The sequence below is a fragment of the Elephantulus edwardii genome, unplaced genomic scaffold, assembly GCF_000299155.1.
Source record: "Elephantulus edwardii isolate Elephantulus edwardi_28Jun2011 unplaced genomic scaffold, EleEdw1.0 scaffold00354, whole genome shotgun sequence".
Taxonomy (NCBI): Eukaryota; Metazoa; Chordata; class Mammalia; order Macroscelidea; family Macroscelididae; genus Elephantulus; species Elephantulus edwardii.
In genome coordinates, this window is record NW_006400104.1 from 1,791,911 (window position 1) to 1,816,673 (window position 24,763).

Genomic DNA, 24,763 nt, shown 5'->3' on the forward strand with positions numbered 1-24,763 from the left:
AGGAAATCAAAAGACTAATTGCATTAGGTAAGTCTGCTGTCATGGACCTTTCCAGAGTACTGAGAAGCAACAAGGTTAGTCTTGAGACTAAGGTGCACCTGATCCAGTCCATGGTCTTCAGAATTATTTGTTATGCCTCAGAGGGCTGGATAATGACTAGGATGATAGTAGAAGAATTTATGCCTTTAAGTTGTGGTGCTGGAGAAAAGTCTTGAACATACCATGGACCACCAAGCTGATAAGAAATTTCTTTTAAAAAAACATATTAGTGAAATGTCTAATTAAAACTACATTGTATTTAACAGAATAAAAGCAGCACAACTCAAACTCAATAAAGAAATAGATAAATGAAGAATTTAAGTTGTGCTGTCTAAATAAAAATATATTGTAATTAACAGAATAAAAATTAATATTTATTCACACCAGAGTTCACTCTCTTGGGGAGAGTGAAACCAAGTTTCTCCTTGTAGGCTAGAATTTTGAAGCTCTGTCTCACCTACTTTGGGCATATGGCCAAGAGAGACTGATCCTTAGAGAAGGACATCATGCTAAGAAGGGTGGAGTGACAGTGCAGGAGAGAAGACCCTGGATGTGATGGATTGATACTTTGACTAGGGTAATGGGCGTACGTGTACGGGAGTCAGAACTGGCTCAGGGCAGGACAGGCTTCAGAGCTATTGTACGATGAGTCGCAGGTGACTCGACAGCACGTAACAACAATTCCATCTTTTTTAATGGTTGATTTTTGTTTCTTTATCATTGTCCTTGAAACTTTAGTTTAATTCTTCACTTATATATTACTTTGAGTCTGATTTTAGCTGCTAACTGGAACACAGTGCTTCTCTGGTGATTCCAATTCACCAGAGCCTCCATGAGGGAACGTTGGGCAATTTGCTATCTTGTGATTTACAGCCTCCAGAAAACTCACTGCAGGGGCAGCTATATGACTTGACAACAATGTATGGAAGGTTTTAAAATTTTTTCATTTGACTAGTTTGACTAAATGATATAATTTATAGTGTTTGAATGATCAGTCTTTAAATCGGTAGAGTGCTTTTAGTTAAGAACTCAAATCACTGTAGTCCAGTAAGTTCCTACTCTCCCTTTCATTTCTTTTTTTTTAATTCCTTAAGTTTGACTTTTTTAATTACTAATGCATGTAGAACTTGTATTTGCATATGTGATTTATTCTATTTAGAATCATAATTGAATATGCTTAGGATATACCCCTCTTGTTGGAAGGAGGAGTGGCATCCACTTCCGTAATAGCTTGCCTCAGAAACCCTATGAACCTGGAGAGAGGAGGAAAGGCACCCAAGCGTTGAGGACTCTCCTTCATAGGGTCGCTATGAGTCGCCTGCGACTCAGTGGCACTTAACAACAACAACAACAACAACAACATACTCCTCATGATGATATGTCTCACTAACATAGCAAAGAAATCAAACGAGATTACATTTACAAGTACAAGCATCAGAATCTCAATTCTTATTTTGATACAAACACAACTCAATCCATAATAAAAGAGCTGATTAAGATGCAGAATAATAAGAACTCTCATGGGATGTCTTTGGTAATATAAACTGATGTAAATGTAAACTGTAAACCACTTTCAAAGCTAACTTCTTTTTTTATTATTTATACAGTAACATGCACCAATAAACAGTTTCTACATCTAGAATTCAGTGACATTAATTACAAACTTTGATTTGTACCACCATCGTCTCCCTCTTTTCTAAGTTGTTCCTCTGCCATGAACATAAACTCACCCACTGCCCTGTAAGGCTCCTTGGATTGTTGGAGTTGGCTGTGGTCACTAAATCCATGCAGATAGTTGTTAAAAGAGTGTAATGCTCAAAGCAGATGTTTTGTTCTGTTTCAAAACTAATCAAGCACAGTTTAGTCTTTAAACTGATACTGCTTTTCAGTATTTTCAAGAGATCTTTAACAGCAGAATTTCTCAATACAATATGTGTCCAAATTTCCTGACTACTCATAGCAAGGGTGTTGGCAATGGAGCCAACTAACAATGAAATCACTGAAAACTTCAATTTTATTTCCACCTGTTATGATGTTGCTGTTGGCCATGTGGTGATGGCCACATCAGTGGTGAGGATTTTTCTTTTCTTGATGTTGAGATGTGATCCATACTGAAAGTTGGAAGTCCTGGATCTGAAGAAAGCACCTCAGCCCCTTCTTTCATAAGGAGGGTTATATTGTCTGCATAGAACAGATTGTTGAGTTATCTTCCTCCAATCCTGATCCCACATGCTGCTGCTTAACATCTATCTTCTTGAATGATTTACACAGCATTCAGATTGAATAGGTTTAGAGAAAGGACACAGTCTTGGCACACATATTTCTTAATTTTAAACCATGCAGGGTTCCCTTGTTCTGTTAAGATCACAGCTTCTTACTCCAGGTATAGATTTCATATGAGAATAATTAAGTGTTCTGTAATTCCCATTATTCTAAATGTTAGTCATAGTTTGTTTTGATCCACAGAGTCAAAAGCCTTTGCACAGCCAATAAAATACAAATAGGCTTTCTTTTGGTGCTTTCTGTTCTCAGGATTCATAATCCTAAGGTTTGTTCTACACCCTACTTGAACTTCTTGTAGTTCTTTATTTACTGTCGTAGCCATTTTTGAATGATCTTTTGCAATATTTTACTTGTGTGTGATACTAATAACATTGTATTTTCCACATTCTGTTGAATAACTGTTCTTTGGAATAATCTCATAGTGCTCTTTAATTATACTTAGTTATTTGTGCATTTGAGTTTCAAAGGCTGCATTGATAGGTCATTATGATTTTTCTTGGGGCTATAAATGACTCTTTAGCTATAGCGGTTTGGTATTACTCAGGGTTATTAAAATTTGGCATTTTTAAACTAAAATTAATCTATAACTAAATTTAGAGGAGTTAATCCATGCATTTGCTTACAATGTGGGTTTTTTTTTCTTCTGAAATATGTTTCATTATTCATTTGCACATCTGATCTTCAGCCTTCAAAGCTATATCCTGGGTTCTTGTCTTGAATACAGCAGAGCTTTATTCATAATGAGGTTATAGAATCTGAAATATTTTCTAAAGTAGTCAAGATCAGAAAAAAAATCTGAAAGTCACTTTCTTATATTTTCTTGTCATTTTATAATGTCCTTCTTCAGGAAACTTTAGCTTCCTAGTATTTCTGTTTTTTAATGTTATATACACACATCAATTAATTTGACTTGTCACTAACATACTTTCTCTCTAATTAAAGTTATTAATATTTCTTTACCTTCTGAGCTAAACTTTGGAATTATTTTAGTGATTTTTTTCTAATTTCATTCTTTGATTTGAACTTTTATTTTTCTTACTAAATTTATCCAAAAAAGAAACTAGGTAAAGTAATTACTGTATAATTAGAAAGAAATTATACCCTGCCAGAGTGTAAAATTTTGATCAAAGCCTTAAGGATTCTATAATACAACTTCAGTGTCACTTGAGTCATGAACTAAATTTGATGACTGCAGCCTGTAGTGAAAATACAGATGGATTTAGACATTGGTTCTACCATACATTGTATTTTAGCTTAGATTTTCTAATTTCTATTTATTTCACAGTTTTACCATAAGGACCTATTTAGATGGGGATTATTTCTTTCTAAACTATGAAATGAATATAAAAGCATTCTAGAATATGTGGTTAGACAAGGCAAATAGACAATAATTTAAAGTGAGCTTAAAAACGTATTAGAACAAATTAATCAAGGAAGCAAGGAGAAATACTAATGAGCATAGGAAGGAGGTAATATATAAATAGGATTCTACAGTATTATTTACTGGATGAGGCAATGTTAGAAGGAAGGATATTCTAGTTAGAGGGAAGAATTCATGCAAGGGACCAGCATGTAGGGGGCCTGGAGAATGCTCTGAAGAAAAGGTTGGTTTTGATGAATAGATCAGAGTGGTTCTGCCATTATGTCTGCTATGTCAATTTCTTTATCAGGAGCAGCATCCACTTTCTAAACAACATGTTTCTGGAAACTCTATGAACTTTGATAAATGATGAGGGTCATAGAAAGGTTTCATGCCTTTTGTTCATAGAGTAGCTATGAGTAGTGTTCAACACGATGGCAATCAACAACAGCAATCTTAAATGGTCTCACCCATGGCCCCATCTAAGGCAGGAGGGTATTCTACCCTAATAGAGTATTCTTTCAAAGAAGATGGACACTGATTAAACCAAGGATAGGCAGCTGATTCAAAAGGTGCCTCATCCACAGCCTGACCTGGAGGTAGCCTTGTTGAAAAAGTTTTACCCAGTATTGACCAATCACCCTTGCTTATCAAGGCCAGAAGAGCCCATTAGGAGAGCAGGAGAGGTTTATCCTTAGTCACACTCCAAATTCTGGCGACTCTCTATTCGCAGAACATATATAAGTTTTTATAAAACTTTTCTTAAAGTGGTCTCTGTGAAATTCTTCTTTAGAGTCAAATGCTAGACCATTTGCATGAGAGTTAGGGGAGAAAATAATCTCAAATTTGGTTTCTGAGATGGAGTCAACAGGAGTGACTTGATTGATCAACTGTGAGAGAGGAATTCCCTAAAGAAGTGGACAAGGGTGCTTTCCTTCTTACCAATCATTTTTATTAATATATTTTACAAGACTGCAGTTGAAATAATATTAAATACAAATTTTTTATACAGAAAGTGTAATAAAGTTAAAATAGTTCCTTGTAATTCATAGCATTATTGCAATGCTTACAAAATTTTTGCATAGAGTGTGCAAGGATTGATGTTATTCAAAATGAAACAAAACAAAAAAACCTCTTCTTACATCACACTCAAACCAGAACAACTATAAAAAAGAAAACCAAAAACCACCCAAAGACTCAGCTCTATTCCTTTATGAGATTGAAACTTCGTTCTCAAAATTTCCAAGCAACTGGGACCTCATTCCTTTTTTCTGTTGAAAGCACCAGAGTCTAAAAGAGTGCATCAAGTCAGCACGAAAGCAGATGCTTTCTTCCGCTTCCTTCTTACAGCACGCCCTCCTTGAGAAGTGCACTTTTGCTGCTTTGTACACTTCTGCTCATTTGAGAAGGAACCAGGGAGAAGGTTAACTCTGAGAGATAACATTCCTCCTCCTCCATATAAATAAGGGCTAAAAATTAAGTTCATTTATTTCTTCCCAAATTCAGGTTTGTTGATTCTTCCTTCTCCTTTCCTAGAAGCTCCCCTCTCTCTGAGGGTATATGATTTCTGACTTAAAGGTATTAGCTCCTCGAGATCTTTTAAAGGTACCCAGTCGCGGCTTGTTGATTTGTGCACATAAACAAGCAGAAAGAAAAATCCCTCACTTATTTCAAAATAGAATCCTTTTAAAAAAAAAACCCAAACAAAAAAACCCAGAAAACTCAGCTACTGACCAAGTGTTTAAAGAGAAGCGGAGTCGGACTTGTGTGTTTGGGACCCTGATCAGTCCCAGGCTGAGTCTTTTGGGAGCAGTGAGTAAGCTCCAATCACAATCCCACGCCCTTCAATACCACTCCCCAACCCCCAGGGGATCAGTTAGTTACATGTTTCTGAAAGAAAAGAGCACATAAAAGCAGGATGAACCCGTCTCTCTGCTGCTGTGGCCCTCTCGGGTCTGGGTGGAGGAGACCGACAGTAGGACCTTACCAAGGGCACACTGGTTTATAACCTGTTTGGATGATCCCTGGGTGAGTTAATACTTCAAAATGATTTTATGCCTTTTTACTTTTACAGATCAAACTCTGATCCCTTTGCTCAAAACATGAAAGTGCTCCAAAGCCACCTCCAAAGCCATTGTAAGGAACTTATGATGCACTCATCTGGCTTCTCCCCCCCCCCCCGTTGGAATGTTGCCAACTTCCTTGCTGAATCTGGAATACCAGTGTAAAATGGACAAGGTCAAGTTAAAAAGTGTTACTCTTTAAATAAGAATTAGCAAATGGCCTTCATTTCCAGCTCAGATCAATTGGTAGAGTGGGCATAATTACTTGCTGTGTGATCCACTGGAGGTGGCTAATGAGATGGGGTCCAAGCTAGCATCTAAACCACAGTGACCAGCCTGGGAGTTGGTGCAAATACTAAGCCCTTTCTAATCCTCTCTTCTCAAGGAAAAAAGTAGTTGATCATGACAGAGATTGAGCACTCTTGTGTTTGATTCTTTGAATTTGGTGCCAAGTGATAGTAAGGAAGAATGATAGCCAATTATGGTTATAGATGAGAAAAAAAAAGACAGTATGTGTTTTATGAAATGAAGCCTAGGAGAAGGAGCTTTCTGTGGAAATACTGACTTGTTATAGTCATGTCTATAGATCATTAAATATGAAAATCTTGTAACCATAACTATAGCAACCCAGTTCTGCTCATTTGTAGACAAGAAGTCTGACTTAGTAAGAATCACACACCACAGAGTAAACTCGTTTTCGTTTCCAGCTTATATTATTCAGAGACCTTTTGTATACATTTCACCCCACTTCTCTGTCTACACTTTACTAACAGATGCTATCTGAGGTGAGCAACTCCAGAAAGTAGGATAAAAGTTCCGTGGCCTCATTCATTCAAAATCTCATTCTAGTCTAAAACTTCACAGAAGACACTTCCCAGCAGTTTGAAAAATGCTTTCATATGTTGGTGAACAAGGATGGGTGACAGCATCATGATCTGGAGTCAAATATGTATGGCATTTTCTAGCAGTGGCTTTGGATAAGCTGTTGAGCATTTCTAACTCTTAGTTTTTCCCTTTGCAAGCTAGAACACTTAGAGCTTCTAATCCAAAGAAATTTTTTAATAATGAAGTAATAGTTATAACACACTTAGCACAGTGCATAGCACATAGTAAGTGCTTAGTAAATATTAGCTACCAAACAACAGTATGTGTTGGAGACTGTGAGGATGGCACAGGATAAGACAGGATTCAGATCTGTTGTTCATAAGGTCACCCTGAGTCGCACTCAACTCAATGGTACCTAACACCACCATCACCATCAAACAATATAATCAGAGATGACAATTCTACCCAACATTTTTCCCATGTCTTAGGACAAGCTTTGGTTTAAGAATACCTCTTTAATTTCTTGAAATATTTTAAGAATATAATTCTTTTGGAGAATACTTTTTGAAGTTTTATACTATAAACATGAGTTCTCAAGGAGATCCATGGCCCTGCTCATATAACAGAGCTTCACGAGTGAGATGAGGACTGATAGTTAAACCAGTATCTTCCTTGTCCTCTTCCTATCCTTGGACCTTCCCTTGACATATCTAGTTGAACAACATAGAATTTTCCACTTTATGAAACACAAGCCATTTGGGATTTCCTCAAAGTTGCCTATTTGAAAAGAGAGATACTACCATACAACCCTAGGAGCAGATTTTAGTAAAAGAGGTATTTCTTTTTCTTTTCTCCCAAAGAGGTATGAATGCCTTTGATTTATTTGGCTGACTTCAGTGATGAAGCATAAGCCCCTTGCTTCTAGTGAGAAGCATCCATGCCTAATGAGGCATCTCCAACGCTACACTGGCTTCCAGTTGTCACAGATGCATTTGTGCTCCAAACATGCTTTTTTTTTTTTTTGCCTATAATGAATTCTTTGTTCTATGGCAATTGCAAGCCTCATGAAAGTGGATCCTGAATACTGGTACTTGCTGGGCTAAAGTTGAGAAATGTTAGCATTGCTGTTGGTGTGTTTGAGCTATTAACTGACAGACTTGGTACCATTACTAATACTGTTATGACTTCTCACGTCCTAGCAAGCAAGGGCTCATATTCTTGATTTTCTCCCTTTTGTTCAGTGGAAAATGCTAGTTTCTTACTCTGCCAGTATTTATAAAAGAAAAAAGAGCAAAAACAAAGAAAACAGAGTCTACGAACATGGGTCACTCCAAAGTGGGTATTTTCTCCTACACTTGTGCTCTAACAATAACCAATTCAAGGACCTCCCACCAATCATTATTTTACCTTTGCCATTCAGGCCCGTTGAGAAATTTCAAGGACTCCATTATGAAGAAAGCTTTTTAAAAACCATAGAAATCGCATTGCTTTTGAAAGTGCTAATGCATGTGGTGTGCAGAGCTGGCTGAAGCAGCAGGCTTCAGACAACTTTATCTCTTATCAGTGGTTTGGCTTTGTGAATGAGGAATTCAGAGGCAACTATATAATTTTAAATTCTGATTACTGCAAAGAAAGAGATGCATCTGACATCCCATGTGCAGTAGCTTTGACTATTTTAATAGAAATATGTTGGAACTGGAGGAAACCTTCTACCAAGGAGAAAGTGATGAAAGACCAAAAGAGAGTCATTTTATCTTTGAGATAAAAAGCCTGTTTTCTAAGGTTATTTCTTTTGTTAGAACTTTCCCCCTACCTGCTACTGGGGTGCCATGCATATATATACCTAGGAACTGCTTTGCTAATCTTTTTGCACCTAAGATTTTCTAGTTTCCAAGAGAAAGAAGAAACTGGTGTTATTTACAACTCATTTAAATGAGATGTTCACCTTGTATAGACCCCTTAGAGACAAAGATTAGGCATTTAAATAGCTCTGTTTCTCTCTTTAACTATGAGCATCCTGCTAGCTTTTGCTTAAAATAAAAGCATGATAGCCCCACTAAAAGACAGTTTTGTAAGTTTAATCCTCTTGCCTTTGTTTCCAGAAAAATGCTGAAATGTCTCTTACATGGCACTGATCAGGGCCTGGGAAATGGTGATGGTTTCCATTAGGAGGGGAAAAACTCCTTCCTTCCCACATGAATACTTGTACTCACAAAGAGTCATAACTGATGTTATTTTAACAACACTGGATATGAATATAAAGCTCTGGATGAAGAATAGAGATACTGATTTAGTGGACAAATTTCTGTGGTAGGAACCTGCCTTACCACAGAGAAGCAGAGATGTTATAGTTGAAAATACAAGGTTTTGCTGCACTCTCTCTATACCACAGAACAAAGACCCAGGTCTAGGACCAAAGATTCAAGTTGACGTTCAAGGTTTTTCCTCTCAATAATGGCTTCTTCAAAGGATTTTACTGTATTTATCTCTTCTCTGTTTTTTTACGATTCTTCCTTTAATACTTCAAATTGTGTATCAGTCTCACTAACCATTCAGTAGAGCAAACAACCTGGAGTGATGGATAAATAAGGTGATGGATATCGAATAAAGCATCTTAAGTAACACGGACTCTCAGGAGGATAATGGAAAAGATACCTTAAGGGAAGCTAAGGTGGAAACTTCTGTCTGAGGAGAGATTTCAAAAAGAGACTGTTAAGGAAAGAGATTCTAAACTTAGATCAGAGGAACCCTGCACACAAATGATACTGAGCTGAGAATCTCTTATCTACTAGGATCCAGTGCAGAAGGACCTTACTGAAGGAAAACTGTTTTCCTTTTGTGTTTTCCTCTATTTCTATCTTCCCTACTCAGGCATCCTCTCAAACTCAGTTTCTCAGACATATGGATCATTTATACATGTTGTAGAGTATAAATATAAGTACTTGGCTATATAAAGAAAGATTGGAAGATAAAGTGAATCTTCCTTTCTTAATTTATATAATCAAGTATTTATATTCACCACATGAAAAATATCACCAATGCTAGAATAAAATTGGCTTTATTTCCTGATTACCCAACATATATCACAAATGTGTTCTCTAGGTCAAAGTTGGCAAACATTTTCTGAAAGGGTCAAGTATTTTTTTACACTTTGTGAGGGCATGAAGTTTCTGTTATGCCTACTCAACCCTGGTATAGTACAAAGACAGTCATAAACAGTCATAAATTAATGAGTTTAGTTTTGTCCCAATAAAATTTTAAAACTTTATTAACAAACAGGTGGTGGGCCTCATTTGGCTAGTCCCTGCTCTAGGGTCAAGCCTCAAATGATCTTTGGTCTGTGGTTCCTGACCTTTTCAGCTGATACTATGAACATCATCCAAAGAAAAATTTTTCTAAGAAAGTGAAAAGCCAATTCAAGTCTACAAGTTAGCTTTGGGTAATACAACAGTTATGAAGCAGCACATCGTTTCCACCTGGAAACCCCCCATTATAGTTTAGCTACTTTCCCAAGGCTGAAGCTTTCTCACGTGTCAAGAAGATATCAAATAGAACTAAATGCTAAACATATTTGGAGACCAATTTTTAATTTTAGAAAAATCTTCTCTAGTAGATTAACATACTAGAACTTCTCAATTACTGCAGATTCATTTTAACTCTCTTTATTTTTGTTATGCCACCTACTGCTTAACATATCCCAAAGTATGATTGTCTAGAAGTTAATTATGTATAAAGATTAGAAAGAATCTCATTTTTTATTAGGGGTTATCAGATTTTAATGTAAAAGCTATTTTTCTTCCAGAATTCAGATAAAACTTGCTCTGATAATCATGAACAAATATACTAATTGGAAGGAGCTGGTGCGGGGGGAAGTATACATTAAAGAATTTAAAATGCATTTTACAGATTTTTATATTCTGAACTGAAATACATAATTTAATCCATGTCTAATTTCCTGTTTATTTCCTTATATATTGTAATCTTTTAGCACAAATGAAAATCAGGATTTTATACCATATCTGTCCCCCAAAGGTACCTGATATATATTCTTAGTTGCTATTATTATTTTTGTTTAAAAATGTGATGTCAATACTTTTAGGATTGAATTTTGTAACTGTGATCATGTCACTTTGTTGTGTTGGTGGTTTATTTTTTTAATGGCATAAACTCCCTAAATTGCTTATCTTAGACTTTCATGTAGCAGTTAGAATAAAATCAAAGCAAAGAGGTTCAGAGAACCTTTTTCTCTCTAGTCATCCATAGATTATGTACTTGAGATAACAAAATACAAAGATGCTTTGTCTTCCTAAAAATTATTTTCTTAAAGTTTTTTAGCCATGAAGAACTTCATAGCTACTACCATTGATATGAAAAGCATAAAGTAGGTGCTCCTAGTAATCAAGGAGACCCTTTCCTGGCTTCTAAAAGCCCTGGGTGTGATACAAGCAGGCTCTGGCAGTATGATTTCTTCAGGATATTAATAGTACTGAACCATCATTACCTGATATCTTTGTGTGGTTTTCCTTGTTAAACCTTGATACTACAGTCTCAACATTCTTATGGACTCTCCCTTGAATAAATCAACTCTTCTACATGACAGTGATTGGCAGAAGCTTGTAAGCTAGCAAGGCCACTGGTCAAGTTTAACCTCATTTGTACAATAGAGTGAGTGACAATAACTCGTGCATCTCATATAGGCAAAGCTAACTTCTTAAACACCATCTCAAAAATACCAAGCTTCCTACTTATCTCCTATGATAAACTTTCCCCTGCTTGTGAAGTAAGAAAACTCACAACTTTGTTGGGGGGGAAGGGGGGAATCCATTCTGATAGACAAATGTGACTTCATTTGGGATTGTAGGACTACTGTTTGTCAAATGATATGCAGGACTGTCTAAGTTATAGTTCCATTCTAGGCTCTTTAGAATCCACATCTGACAGCCACTTGGTTTATCTACTAGCTCTTAAGATGCTCATTCTTAAACCTTTGTCTTCCAATCACCCAAAATAAACTACAGGTAATAACAAGATAAATAGGATGTGCTTCTCCTTGCTGAGTGCATTGACTTAAGGCATAGGCACATTTCCCCCTCTTTGAACAGAGATGGTGTAATCCCCTGTCCCAGCACAAAGAGCTGGCCAGGGTGACCCTGGAGCATGATGATACAGGTGAAGTGATGAGAGGTAGCTGATGGCGGGAATTTGAGAGGTGCTTTCATCTAGGGAGCATGAGCCCTACTGGGCACCAGGGGACACAGTGATTCTGATAAAGACACTGACTCAGTTAATGGTAACTTTGAGTGAGCATTCTGGGGCATGAAGCACTTGGCATCTGTGATTGCTGAAGAAAACATAATGGTGGATGGACAAATATGAATATCCTCTGACTGAAAAAATATATTTTATATATATTTAAAAATATATATATATAAAATCAAAGTCAGAGGGTTTGTGCATGCCTTGAAAAAGAACTGGCATGTCTCTAAATTCCTACTACTCCCAAGAAACGTTAAACCTAGTAAGGTTTCTGAGGCTATTCTTAATTGGATTTCTGTCTCAAAATGGCTTGTCCTGGGAAAGATTTTGGTTGGTTTGACCTTTTTGGGTCAGAAGCTACTAGATAAAGTCAGAAGTAGGGCAAACAGTTCTGGAGCCATTTTCTCCATTAAACAGGCACATTGCGTATTTGTTCTTGGCATGTCAGGCCAATGAGTCACTTCCAGCCAACTGAGGAGCAGCTGTTTTCCTATTGTGTACTGATTTGCACCCCTAGTCTGTCTGGGGAAGAATGTGTGACATTGAGGGAAGAAGAGTTGGGAGAGCTGTGCAAATTTCCTACAATGCATCCTCCTCATTCGCTGAACTATGAAGCCCCATTGTATTTTGCTAAGAAGGGACAGCCCTTTTAGTTTTTATGGCTGACTTTAATGGCATTCATTGCCTGTCTCTAACTCAGAGGGGCAAGTTGGCCAGGCTTCACTAAAACTCCAAAAGGAAACCAAACATCTAATTTTTAACACAGGGGAGGCCTCAGTGCTTGAGTGCAACTTGGAGATTCCCGCCATCACTGCCTTGAAATGAGATCAAAGGAGAAGACACGGTTCTTCACACTTGCAGATGAATCATCTGTACGTGTTCAACACACCATGGTTTTACATGGTCTGGGGAGTGGGGCTCTTTTTAGTGTTTTAAGAAGTTTAGATTTCATCATTGTAGGTGGTGAGGGTGGGATGGAAAATGACAGTGAATATCACAGGGTCACCCATGGTTCCTTTTGTACTGAAACCTCATTTTATACAGAGGATATATATATTTATTTATATTTATTTATATATATTTATATCCACCCACACACGCAAACACACTCACATGTGTACACATACACACTTACACACAAGGTCTTTGAATAGGCTTTCTGTGTTCTAGTAAAAAGAGCTGGCAGCCAGTGTCTATAGCCAAAAAAGGCCTTTATGCTGCCTCCAATGTCCACTATGAATAGTCTTTCAAAGGCAGACACTTGTGTTTATCTGACAAGTGGAACCAGTCCCTGCCTGGGACAGGAATAATCTTCCGTTGGCGCAGACGCAGATCTCGAAGACCTTCTGCCTCGTCCCCGTCGGCGTGTAGGATCCGTGAGGCAGTCTAGGTAGTTTGATTTTCGCAGCGTCTAACTTAATCTATAGTGAGTGAATAGGAAGGAAAGAGTTAATCAGAAACTGTCAGTCTCTTGACGTTCACAAATACTAACTCATTTATTTAACTTTAGCTACCACTGTTGGTGGGTTGAGAGTTCTAAGTAATAACAGTTACAGTTGATTAGAGTCTGGTGATGAACCCGAGTCAAAGTAGAACCGTGCTCCATGGGGTTTACTGAGAAGTAAATTGCCAGACTTCTGAGATTCCCTTGCTGTGTACCTAAGAGTCAGACAGTACCCATAGCTGACTCTCCAGTGGGGTTTCAGAGGCAGTTAATTGTACAGGAGGAGACTACCCACCTTTTTCCTGGAGAGCACCCGCTGGATTAGAACCCCATACCTTTGGATTGCCAGCACAACTCCTTACCACTAAGCTGCCAGAGCTCCCCAGAGATGTCCTTAGATGGACTCAAACGTCCAACCTCTGACTGTCGAGTGTATTAACTATTTGTACTACCCAAGGAATATTGACAAAGTTTCCACCTTTGTGGACATTTGTGTTCTAACGAGACAATCTGCATTAGCATTTTGCAAACGTGCGTCATGTAGGATGTGAACAGCCTGTCAAGTCATTGAGTGGCTTCCAGCTAACAGAGGAGCAGCTGTTTCTCTATTGTGTGCTCATCTCCTATTCTGACTGAAGGAGAACATGTGAGGTTGGGCAACAGTAGGAAAAGTGGCTCAAAATTGCTACAATTCATCCTCCTTCTTCTCTAAATTATAAAGGCTCCATTAGATTTGACTGCAAAGGGAGGACAGCTCCTTTGAACTCCCATGAGTGACTCCTTATGGCAGCCACGGGACATGCCCAGCCGAACAATCTTCTTTGCTATGAGATTTCCCAGAGCCTAACTGTGCTCAAATGTGTAGTAAGTTTTCAAGAAAAGACTTGAGTATTCAGCATTATCTAGTCTTCAACATCTAGTGAGTCTTTTTGGTTTGGGGTGGATTTTTTTTTTATACTCATTTACTTGGTAATGTCTTATAGAATGTATTTGGAAAAATACCCAAAAAAGTGGTTGAAGGTGCTAATAAGTTTAGGATTATAACTAATTATTCTCAAGTCTAAATTCTAATATCTATAAACTGCACATATGGTGCCATTACTATTTGTAATAGTGTGGTTTTGAGCTTTTGGGACGAGAGTTCTGATGCTTGAATACTATATCAGACCCATGTATTAAAACAATTACAGCAAATGCCAAAATAATCAAAAGGCAGACATGGTGTACAGAGGCAAGTGCAACTAATAACCACTAAGTAGATACAAATAGTAGTCTGGAGTTTTACTTTAAAAATGAACAGAAGTATGGTTTTATCCTATTTTATTTTTAAATGGACAAGCTCATTTGTGAGTAGTTTTAAATATTTTCAGTGGAAGAACTTGTTTTTCTGGGGAATCCCCTAGCCTTGCTTTCAAAATATAAGCAGTTACAGTGTTCACCAAACCATGATTGTGTTGGGTGACAAAATGGGTCTGTTATACTTTATCCTCTGTTGCTAAGTCTTACTCTATATTGTGGCGAGTTCATCTAGCTGTTGGATATGGCACTCAATTTTCAATGAAAATAGAAACATATGACATAAGTCTTGGACTACATTAATTCACCTTTAGCCAGATGTGTGTCAGATAGAGCTTAATTAGGCTGGCTAATTAATTTGTGGAACCAGGGTTAAGCACTTTGCTTTTAACACTAACATTGGTCATTTAAAACCACCAGCAACCCCGCAAGAGAAAGAAGTGGCAGTCTTCATAAGCATTCTCTCACTGACAGCAAGTAGGAAGCTACTCATAGCTGAAACTCTGGTGGCTTTTCAGAGGCAGTAAGTCACATGGGATTTGCCCATCTTTCTCCTGTGGATCAGACAGTGCATTCAAACGACCTGCCTGTGAGTTGGCAACACAACTCCTAACCCACTAGGCCACCAGAGCCTTGGAAACCCAATGGGGCAGTTCTACTTTGTCCTATGAATCGGAGCCAACTTGTTAGCAATGAGTTTATAAATGGCTTCAACAAAATATTATTTTAATGTGACAAGAAAGAAAATTTGGAAATAGCTTTTTTTTGTACAGCTATCTAATTCTGTAACTGAAATGTATGTTATTATCTCAGCACTTCATAAATAATGAAACATTTATTTGTGGGTTTGGCTTACAGCAATGCTGTTTGCTTATTTGTTCTGGAGAGCAGAATCTTTAGACTGGCTTTTTGTAACTGTTGTTGTTCATGCTACAGTATAGAATCAACTGGAATGATCAACAAGTACTGGGGAAAGTAGCAGAGCTGTTGAGGTCAAATCTCTGTAAACTTCTGTTGTTCTCACTCCTCACCTCTCCATCTTTGGACTCCAATCTCAGCTCTGTTCGGCACGTGGCTTCCATGTTGCCAGCTTCTGCATTGATTTCTACTCCCTTTGGGGCTTCCATCACCAGAGAACGTGTGGGGGACTCCAACCTGAAACACACAGAAGATGAAAATGTAAGAGCCCATTCAATAGTTTGGTAAATTTAGAAGTTGATGCTTGAGACATTACAATAGCATTTCAAGTGGGAATTTTTCCAAGCGTTCTTTACAAATCTGGCCAAACGAATGATAAGAAACATAGTGAATATGGCTATATTCCATTGCAGATCACCAAGTTTGTAGGGAGAATATTTAGGAAAACTGGCTTCACTTCATTCTTGTGGTTAGTTGTGGTCATGGGCTCAGATTTATGGCTCATACCTGTGCCTCCTTTGTGATTGTTGGTACATCTGAGTCTGTTACAAGTACTACATAGTGCCTTTCAAACTAGTGGCCTAATTTTTCAGCATTGTATAGGACTTGAAGGGGAAAAGATGAATAATCTCCTCCCATGTGATTTCCAGCTTCAGAAACCCAATGGAGGATCAGTAATCAGTTGGTTCCAATTTGCCAACAATAGGAGAGGACAATATTCTCTTGAAACCCCTAGAGTTTTCATTGGCTAATTCTGTGAAGTAGACCACTAAGGCTTTCTTCCTAATATCTCTTAATCTGAAAGCTCTTCTGAAACCTAGCCATTATGGGCTGTCATGATAGTATTTGAAATACCTGTGGGATAGTTTCTACCATCACGAATGGCACCACAGTATGACAATAAGCAGATTTATGATATCATTACACTCTATGACTGTTTTGCTAGTATACTTAACCAGATTATTATATTTTTACAGTAAGATCATCTCAGCTCTAGACTGAGCTCCGTAAAATTGGTAGCCATGTTGCTTAAATTTCTGTGTCTTCCATAGAAGCAGACTTCTATGGAGGTAGAATAAGACAGAGATTAATAAAACAGATCTTAGAGTCAAGTATGCATGATTTAAATCTATTTCTTCCTCTGTCTCTTCCTCAACACACTCTGCTACTCCTTTTCCAAAGTTTCTCAAAGCCTCAATTTTCCTTTGCCTGTTGGAAATGCTTATGTCCTAACCATTACTACTACTGTCATCACAAAAGTGAGTCACAAAGAAATCTCAGACTTTACTGCAAAAGACATTCATGAAAAGGAAGATACAAACATATCAGTGGTGGCTGAGAGTTAAGAATGAAGGGGGAAAGGGAGCATAATTTGAGAGACAGCAGGAGGGGGTATACTTATTTACAGAATTGATCCATGTCAACTTCAGTGGTAGTTACATAACTGTACAGCCTTGTAAAAGTAAAATAGATTGCCTATAAATTAAAGAACAAATTGAGAAGAAGAATCAAACTCTATACGAATTATTATTACAACATGAAAGGTAAATACCTTTCTAAGAAGCATTAATTAGCTCATTGAAAAAAAATCATCAAAAACTCCACACTTCCCTAGATAATAGACATTTTAATATTACAATACAGATGCTACCAGATGTTCTTCGCTGTAAAAGCAAGAATAAAAAACATTCCAACATAGTATGGACAGGGCCAGAACAACGGCTCTCATATTCAGGAATTCAACTCACTTTTACTCTTATAATTCATGTTTTAGACACCGTTGTAGTAGTGGTAGTTATATGTCACTGAGCCTACTCAGAGCTGACCCTCCAGCAGGTTTTCAGAGATTGTAAACCAGTCAGGGAGATGACTGGGAACTTGCCCATCTTTCTCCAGCAGAGCAGCTGGTAGATTGAAACTACCCTTAAGTTGTCAAAAAGCTCCTTATTAGATCAAAGTATGTTCATTGCTATGACTCCTTCTACTCCCTCTGGATAGAGTTATGCACTCTGTCTGCACATCACACAAATGTAGAAAGAGCAAAGAACCTCAAGGCTGGCCAACCACAGATGAAGCCAGCTGTATTATACAGGCTCCAGCAGAGGGTGCTCCCCGCTTCTCACTTCTAGGGTCCTAAGGTTTACCTCTTCAGGCAGCGACTCTCTCCATTGATTTCCTTCCTTTCCCTTTTAACTTTAATTATCCAACCACAGTCATATAGAGAAACTCCAGGTTTGTAACTAATTGTCATTGATTCAAATCTGACTCATGGTTACTTCATGTGTGTCAGAACAGAATTACACTCCACAGGGATTTCAGTAGGTGCTTTATCATTCACTCTTTTGGTTAGCAGCCTAGTGTTACCAGTGTAAACCACCTAGCGACTCCCACAGGTCCATAATACTTAAAGGAGTGAATTGAATTTCTTCTTAACTCTTCCTTTTCCGATCCCACGTCTTTTTTGTGTAGCAATAATTCCCCCATCTTACCTTCTTTTTTCCTCAAAGGACTGTCACCAGGTTTGAACTAATAATCCACATATTGTTCTTCCCTTTAATTATGACTTGTGTCAATTGCTCGTATTCCCCCCCACCCCTTGCTACCATGCCAGTAAAACTGGAAAAGTTGCAAAAGGTCTTGTTATCAGGGCAACATGGAGAAGTGTCTATTCAGTGCAATTGTACCTGAGACCTTAATCCAATTTTTTTTTTCTTAATCCAACTTCTTTCACCTTGCCTTATGCTCGTCTTGAGTCTTTCTCATTCATTGTCCATGAAGACAAGCTTACATTCCCCCTATTTTTTGGTTTTCTATTTATCTGATGGATGGAGAAAAGATTCAAATTGTCCACAGTTTCATATTGTTTGGATCCACAAGTAATACCTTCGTTACAAGCAGTCAGGAAATAAGAAGATGCATTGCACTTGGAAAATCTGCAGATAGGGACCGTTACCTTTCCAAATTATTGAGTAGTGATGTCAGTTTGAGGACTAAGGTGCGTCAGATTCGGGCCATAGTCTGTCTGATTACTAGCTATGCATCTGAGACCTAGACAGTGAATAAGGATAACTGCAAGGCAGGGAGGAGATGATGCCTCTGAGCTGTGGTATTGGAGAAGAGCACTGAACATCCCATGGACAACCAAGAGAATGGACAGTTATGTCTTAGAGATGGTACAGCCAGAGTGCTCTTTGGAGGCAGGAATGATGAGGCTTCACCTCACATACTTTTGGCATGTTACTAGGAGGTGCTATTCCTTGGAGAAGGACATGATGTTGGAAAGGGTGGAGGGTTGGCAAAGGAGAGGATGAACCTCAACGAGGTGGATTGATACGGTGACTGCTGCAATGGGCTCTTATGTGTCAGGAAATGTGAGGATGGTGCAGGATAAAACAGGGTTCAGATCTTTTGTTCTTAGAGCCACTATGAGTTGAGCTTGACCTAATGGCACCTAACAACAATAACATTATTTGTCTGTGCCAGCAACCAGGAAATAAAAAAATGAATTGCATTTGGAAAGTCTGCAGTTAGGCACCTCTCCAGAGTATTGAAGAACAAGGATTTCAGTCTAGAGACTAAGGTACTCCTGATCCAGGCCATAGTCTTCTCAATTACTTGCTCTGCATCAGAAAGCTGGACGATGACTAGTGATTATAGAAAGAGAATTGATGCTTTTGAGCTGTGGTGCTGGAGAAGAGTATTGAATATACCATGAACTTCTAGGAGAACAAACAGGTTCATCCTGGAGAGGGTGAAACCAGGCTACTCTTTGGAGGCAAGGATTCTGAGGCTTTGTCTGACATACTTCGGGCATGTTGCAAGGAGTGACGAGTCCTTGGAGAGAGACATCATGTTTGAGAGGGTGGTGGGTCAGTGTAAGAGAGGACTGATTCAGTGAGTGGGGTAATGGTGGTAGTTGTGTTTGAGACAATAAGTTTGGTACATGATAGAGAAGGATTCATAACTGCTGTACATAGGGTTGCCATGAGTCACAAAAAACTCCACAGCACATAACAACAACAATATCCAAAGAATTGCTGGGTCATGAAGTATTCCAATTTCAAGCTTTTGAGGGAGTACAATATCAATTTTCATATTGGTTATACCATTTTACAATTTCACGTGTAGTCAGTAAGGGATCTAATTCCTTCATATTTAAAAGAAAACACTCCTCCTTATTTTCTGTTTCTTTTAAGAAGTGCCATTTTTTTGCAGCAAGGAGATGTTATCTCATTGTTGAGTTGCTTTATATCTTAGTAATGGCTAATAAGCATACCTCGAGAGATTATGAGGCTGACACAGAATAGCCCAAGAGTTCTGTTTGTCATATACATGGTCAGTGTGAATTGGCACCTAACAATGGATAGTAGTTATGGGCATCTTCATGTACAACCTCTGCCTATTTTTAAATCAGATTGCTTGCAGTTTTTAAATTTTCTAAATATTTTAGAGACTAGACACTTACAGATGTATTTTTACAGAATATTATGGTGTATGCCAGGGATGTGTCCTATGTCCATACCTTTTCAATCTATATGCAGAACAGACTATCTGAAAGGCTGGGCTCTATTAGGAGAAATGTGGCATCAGGGTTGGAAGAAGAATCAGTGATCTGTGTTATGCAGATGACAGAAACCTGCTTGCAGAAACTGAGGAGGACCTGAAGGCACTTGCTGCACAAGGTCAAGGGCTGCAGCCTTCAATATAGATTGAAACAAGATATCAAGAAAACAAAGATTCTCACCACTTGGTCAATTGGCAGCAACACTGAGGGATGGTGAAGAGACTGAGATTGTAACCAGCTTTAGTTTGCTTGGCTCCACAATCAGCACTCTTGGCACCAGCAGCCAGAAATTTAAAGGACATTTTGCATTGGGAAATTTTGCTGTCAAAGACCTCTCCAGACTACTGAAGGGCAATGACGTCAGTCTAGAGACTAAGGTGCGCCTGATACAGGCCATGGTCTTTGCAATCACTTGCTATGCATCACAGAACTGGACAATGACTAGGGATGACAGAAGGAGAATTGATGCCTTTGAGCTGCGGTGCTGGAGAAGAGTACTGAATACCATGGACTGCTAAGAGAACAAACAGGTTTGTTCTGGAGAGGGTGAATCCAGGCTGCTCCTTGGAGGCAAGGATACTAAAGATCCATCTAGCATACTTTGGACATGTTGCAAGGAGGGACCAGCCCTTGGAGAGGGACGTCATGCTTGGGAGTGTGGAGTGACAGTGCAGGAGAGGAAGATCCTCAGTGATATGGATTGATTCATGATGGAGGTAGGTGTGTCAGAGATGGTGCGACTGGCACAAGACAGAGCAGGTTTTAGGGCTGTTGTTCGTAGGGTCACTATGAGTCGCAGGTGACTCAATAGCACATTGCAACAGGTTGTCTTTATTATTCAATTGATAATTTTTTATGCAAATAATGATGTGATTCTTAGGAGGTCACAGATACATAGCTACATTTTCAGAACAAAGGTGGGTGATTTTAATTACCAGTTACTCTATGGGGCAAAAGATGAGCAACCTCCTCTCCTTCAATATCCAGTCTGTGAAAACCGGATTGAAAATCAGTGACAATGAGTTGAGATGAGTTTTTTTTACATCTGCAGTTGTCTTTGACAATAATTTTTAAAAACATGATCATAGCTTAAGTACTAAAATATGATCCACAAGTTTATAATTTTAAGTAGTACAAAGTTCTTTATATTGTTAATTCATCCAATTCTTACAAAACACTATGGATTTGGTATTGCTGGGGTACAAATTATACAAATGAGTAACATGAGGTCAGGTGATGTTGTGTGGGTTACACACTTAGTAAAAGGGCAGAGCCAAATTCAAGCCCAGATTAAGTGGAAACCAAAGCCAATGTGTTGCAACACTTACAGAAAAAACTGGACTCCTTTCTTACTTATTACCTCTTCACTGCATTCTCTATAACTAAATGACATCCTTTTGTACAAGGACTAAACACTTGGTGTTTCAAATTCTAGTTTTTGAAAATAAATTAAAGATGCACATTTCCTATTTAATGTGCATTTTGTAGTGCACAATATTTCTCATAATTTATTTGAACAGTTTGCACATTAATGCACTAAGCATAGGATATGTTGAATGTGTTTGTGCTTTGTATGTTTCATTTAAAGAAAATTGTTGTTGTTATGTTGTTGTTATGTGCCGTCGAGTCGCCTGCGACTCATAGCGACCCTATGTACAGCAGCCCTAAACTCCGCTCTATCCTGTGCCAATCGCACTGTCTCTGACACTCCCATCCCAATTATCCCAGTCACTGAATCAATCCACCTCATAGAGGGCCTTCCTCTCCTGTGCCATCCCTCCACCCTCCCAAGCATGATGTCCCTCTCCAAGGACCGGGCTCTCCTCACTACATGTCCGAAGTAAGTTAGACGGAGCCTCAGAATCCTTGCCTCCAAGGAACCACCCGGTTTAACCCTCTCCAGAACAAATCTATTTGTTTTCCTAGCAGTCCCTGGTATTCTCAGTACTCTTCTCCAGCACCACAGCTCAAAAGCATCAGTTCTCCTTCTATCCTCCTTGGTCATTGTCCAACTCTCTGATGCATAACAGGTGATTGCGAAGACCATGGCCTGTATCAGACGCACCTTAGTCTCCAGAGAGACACCACTGCTCTTCAGTACTCTGGAGAGGTCCCTAACAGCAGACTTTCCCATGGCAATGCACCTTTTAATTTCCTGGCTGCTGGTGCCAAGACAGTTGACTATGGAGCCAAGCAAACTAAAGCTGTGTACAATCTCAATCTCTTCACCATCCATCCTGATGCTGCCAATTGGTCCAGTGGTGAGAATCTTTGTCTTCTTGACATTGAGCCTCAATCCATATTGGAGGCTGCAGTCCTTGACACTCTGCAGCAGGCGCTTCAGGTCCTCCTCAGTTTCAGCAAGCAGGGTTGTGTCATCCGCATAACTCAGATTGTTAATAAATCCTCCACCAATCCTGACCCCACATTTCTCCTCATAGAGCCCAGCCTCCCGGATAATCTGTTCTGCATATAGGTTGAAGAGGTATGGAGATAGGATGCATCCCTGGCGTACGCCCTTCTCAATTTTGAACCATGCAGTGTTCCCTTGCTCTGTTCTGACGACTGCCTCCTGGTCCAAGTATAAGTTTTGCATTAGAACTATCAAGTGTTCAGGGATTCCCATTCTTCTCAGAGTCAGCCACAGTTTGTTATGATCTACACAGTCAAATGCCTTTGCATAGTCAATGAAGCACAGATAGGCATTCCTCTGGTATTCCCTGCTTTCAGCCAAGATCCATCTAACATCAGCTACAATATCTCTAGTACCACGACCCCTTCTGAAACCAGCCTGGACTTCTGGTAGTTCTCTGTTGATGTGCTGTTCCAGTCGTTTTTGGACAATTTTCAGTAAAATCTTGCTTGCATGTGAAATCAGTGAAATTGTTCTGTAGTTTCCACATTCGTTTGGGTGGCCTTTCTTTGGGATAGGAACAAATATCGATCTCTTCCAGTCAGTTGGCCAAGTGGTCGTTCTCCAGATTTCTTGGCACAACTTGGTGAGCACGTCCAGGGCAGCATCTGTTAACTGAAATATATCAATTGGTATACCATCTATTCCTGGAGCCTTATTTTTTGCCATTTCCTTCAAAGCAGCCTGAACTTCTTCTTTCATCACCATAGGCTCTTGCTCATATGTTGTTTCATGAAATTCTTCTGTGTCTTCCAATTCCTTTCGATACAGTGACTCAGTATATTCCTTCCATCTTTTTTTAATACTTCTGGGATCATTTAACGTTTATTCAGTATAAAAACAGTTGTAGGGAGGAAAGGTGCTTGAATGTGAAATGGGAAAAAATAAATGAAGCTTGAGAAACTCTTATCAGATATAGCATTGGCATTTAAGACTTGTAGTAGAGTTGACTTTTCTCTCCCTTGTCTCTGCAAAGTTTCTGAGGCCACAGAAGTAGACTAAAAAAGAATTTGTTGCCTGTTTTCCTATCTTAATCTTGGAACTACCATGGAGCTGAGAAGGAGAGCTACTTTTAAGCTGTCTACTCTTCTAAAAGGCTACTAAAAAGGTGATAAAAGGAGACAAAAGATAACTGGCTACCTTGTTCTACAGACTATTTTAAGGTTTGTTTGACATTCAGACAAATTTAATACACAGTTTTATTCACATATTCATCTTTCCACTATGAGGGGAAGAAAAATTCTTCTGTAAGAGCTCAGTGGTGCCTGCAGAGAATAAACAGAGTATCTGGGAGTGATGAAGTCAATCATGACCACAGATTAACAAGCAAGACAAAGGGAGCATTGTACAAAAGAAAGTGGAAAGATGCTTCCTCCTAATTGGGGGCATTTAGACTTCTGCTGAATCTTCAAAATGAACAGTTTTCATTAAGAGAAAGGAAGAGAATGAAGAATCTTACAAAAGAGAGATACTGTTAGGTGCCATTGAGTCAGGTATAACTCATAGAAACCCTATAAATAATAAATCTGAATCCTGTTTCCATCTTGTGCCATCCTTATCATCTATGACATTCTTGAGCCCATTACTACAGTCACTGTGTCCAATCCATCGCAGTGAGGGTCTTCCTTTCTTTTACAGACCTTCCACTTTTCTAAGAGTGATGTTCCTCTGCAAGGAATAGCCTTTCCTTGCAACATGCCCAAAATACGTGGGAAAAGCTTTGTCATCTTTACCTACTAGGAGCATTCTGTTTAGGCTTTCTCCAACACATAGCTACTTATTCACCACAATTCAAAGGCATAAATCCTTCTGTCATCCGTATCCATTGTTCAGCTTTCAGATGCATAGCAAGGGACTGAAATGACCACTGCTTAAATCAGACACACCTTAGTCTTCAGACTGATATCATTACTCCCAAATAATTAGGAGAGGTCCTTGACTTCAGACTTCCCCAGTACTATACATCTCCTGATCTCCTAACTGCTGGTACTAAGGGTGTTGATGGTGGATGCTAGTAAACTAGAACTGTAGAAATGCCAGAAAGAGAGGACTATAAAATAGATTTGTTCTTGTTATGTGCCGTTGAGTCGCTTATGTCTCATAGTGACCCTATGTACAACAGCCCTTAACCCTGCTCTGTCCTGTGCCAATCTCACTGTCTCTGACACACCCATACCGATTACCCCAGTCACTGAATCAATCCACCTCATAGAGGGCTTTCCCTCCTGCGCCTGCCCTCCACCCTCCCAAACATGATATCCTTCTCCAAGGACTGGTCTCTCCTTACAACATGACCAAAGTA

At 38.8% G+C, this 24,763-nt stretch overlaps 1 protein-coding gene across 1 annotated transcript in view; it reads right to left on the bottom strand.

The window, feature by feature from the left end:
* Positions 1–12,864: 12,864 nt before the first annotated feature.
* SGCD (sarcoglycan, delta (35kDa dystrophin-associated glycoprotein)) overlaps positions 12,865–24,763 on the bottom strand; it is a gene marked incomplete at its 5' end in the record, with an annotated part of 155,579 nt that continues 143,680 nt past the window's right edge. Inside the window, 2 exons of the mRNA XM_006901986.1 lie at positions 12,865–13,247; positions 15,598–15,721. Coding sequence (XP_006902048.1) covers positions 13,074–13,247; positions 15,598–15,721 — 298 coding nt within the window. The remainder of the gene's footprint in view (positions 13,248–15,597; positions 15,722–24,763) is intronic.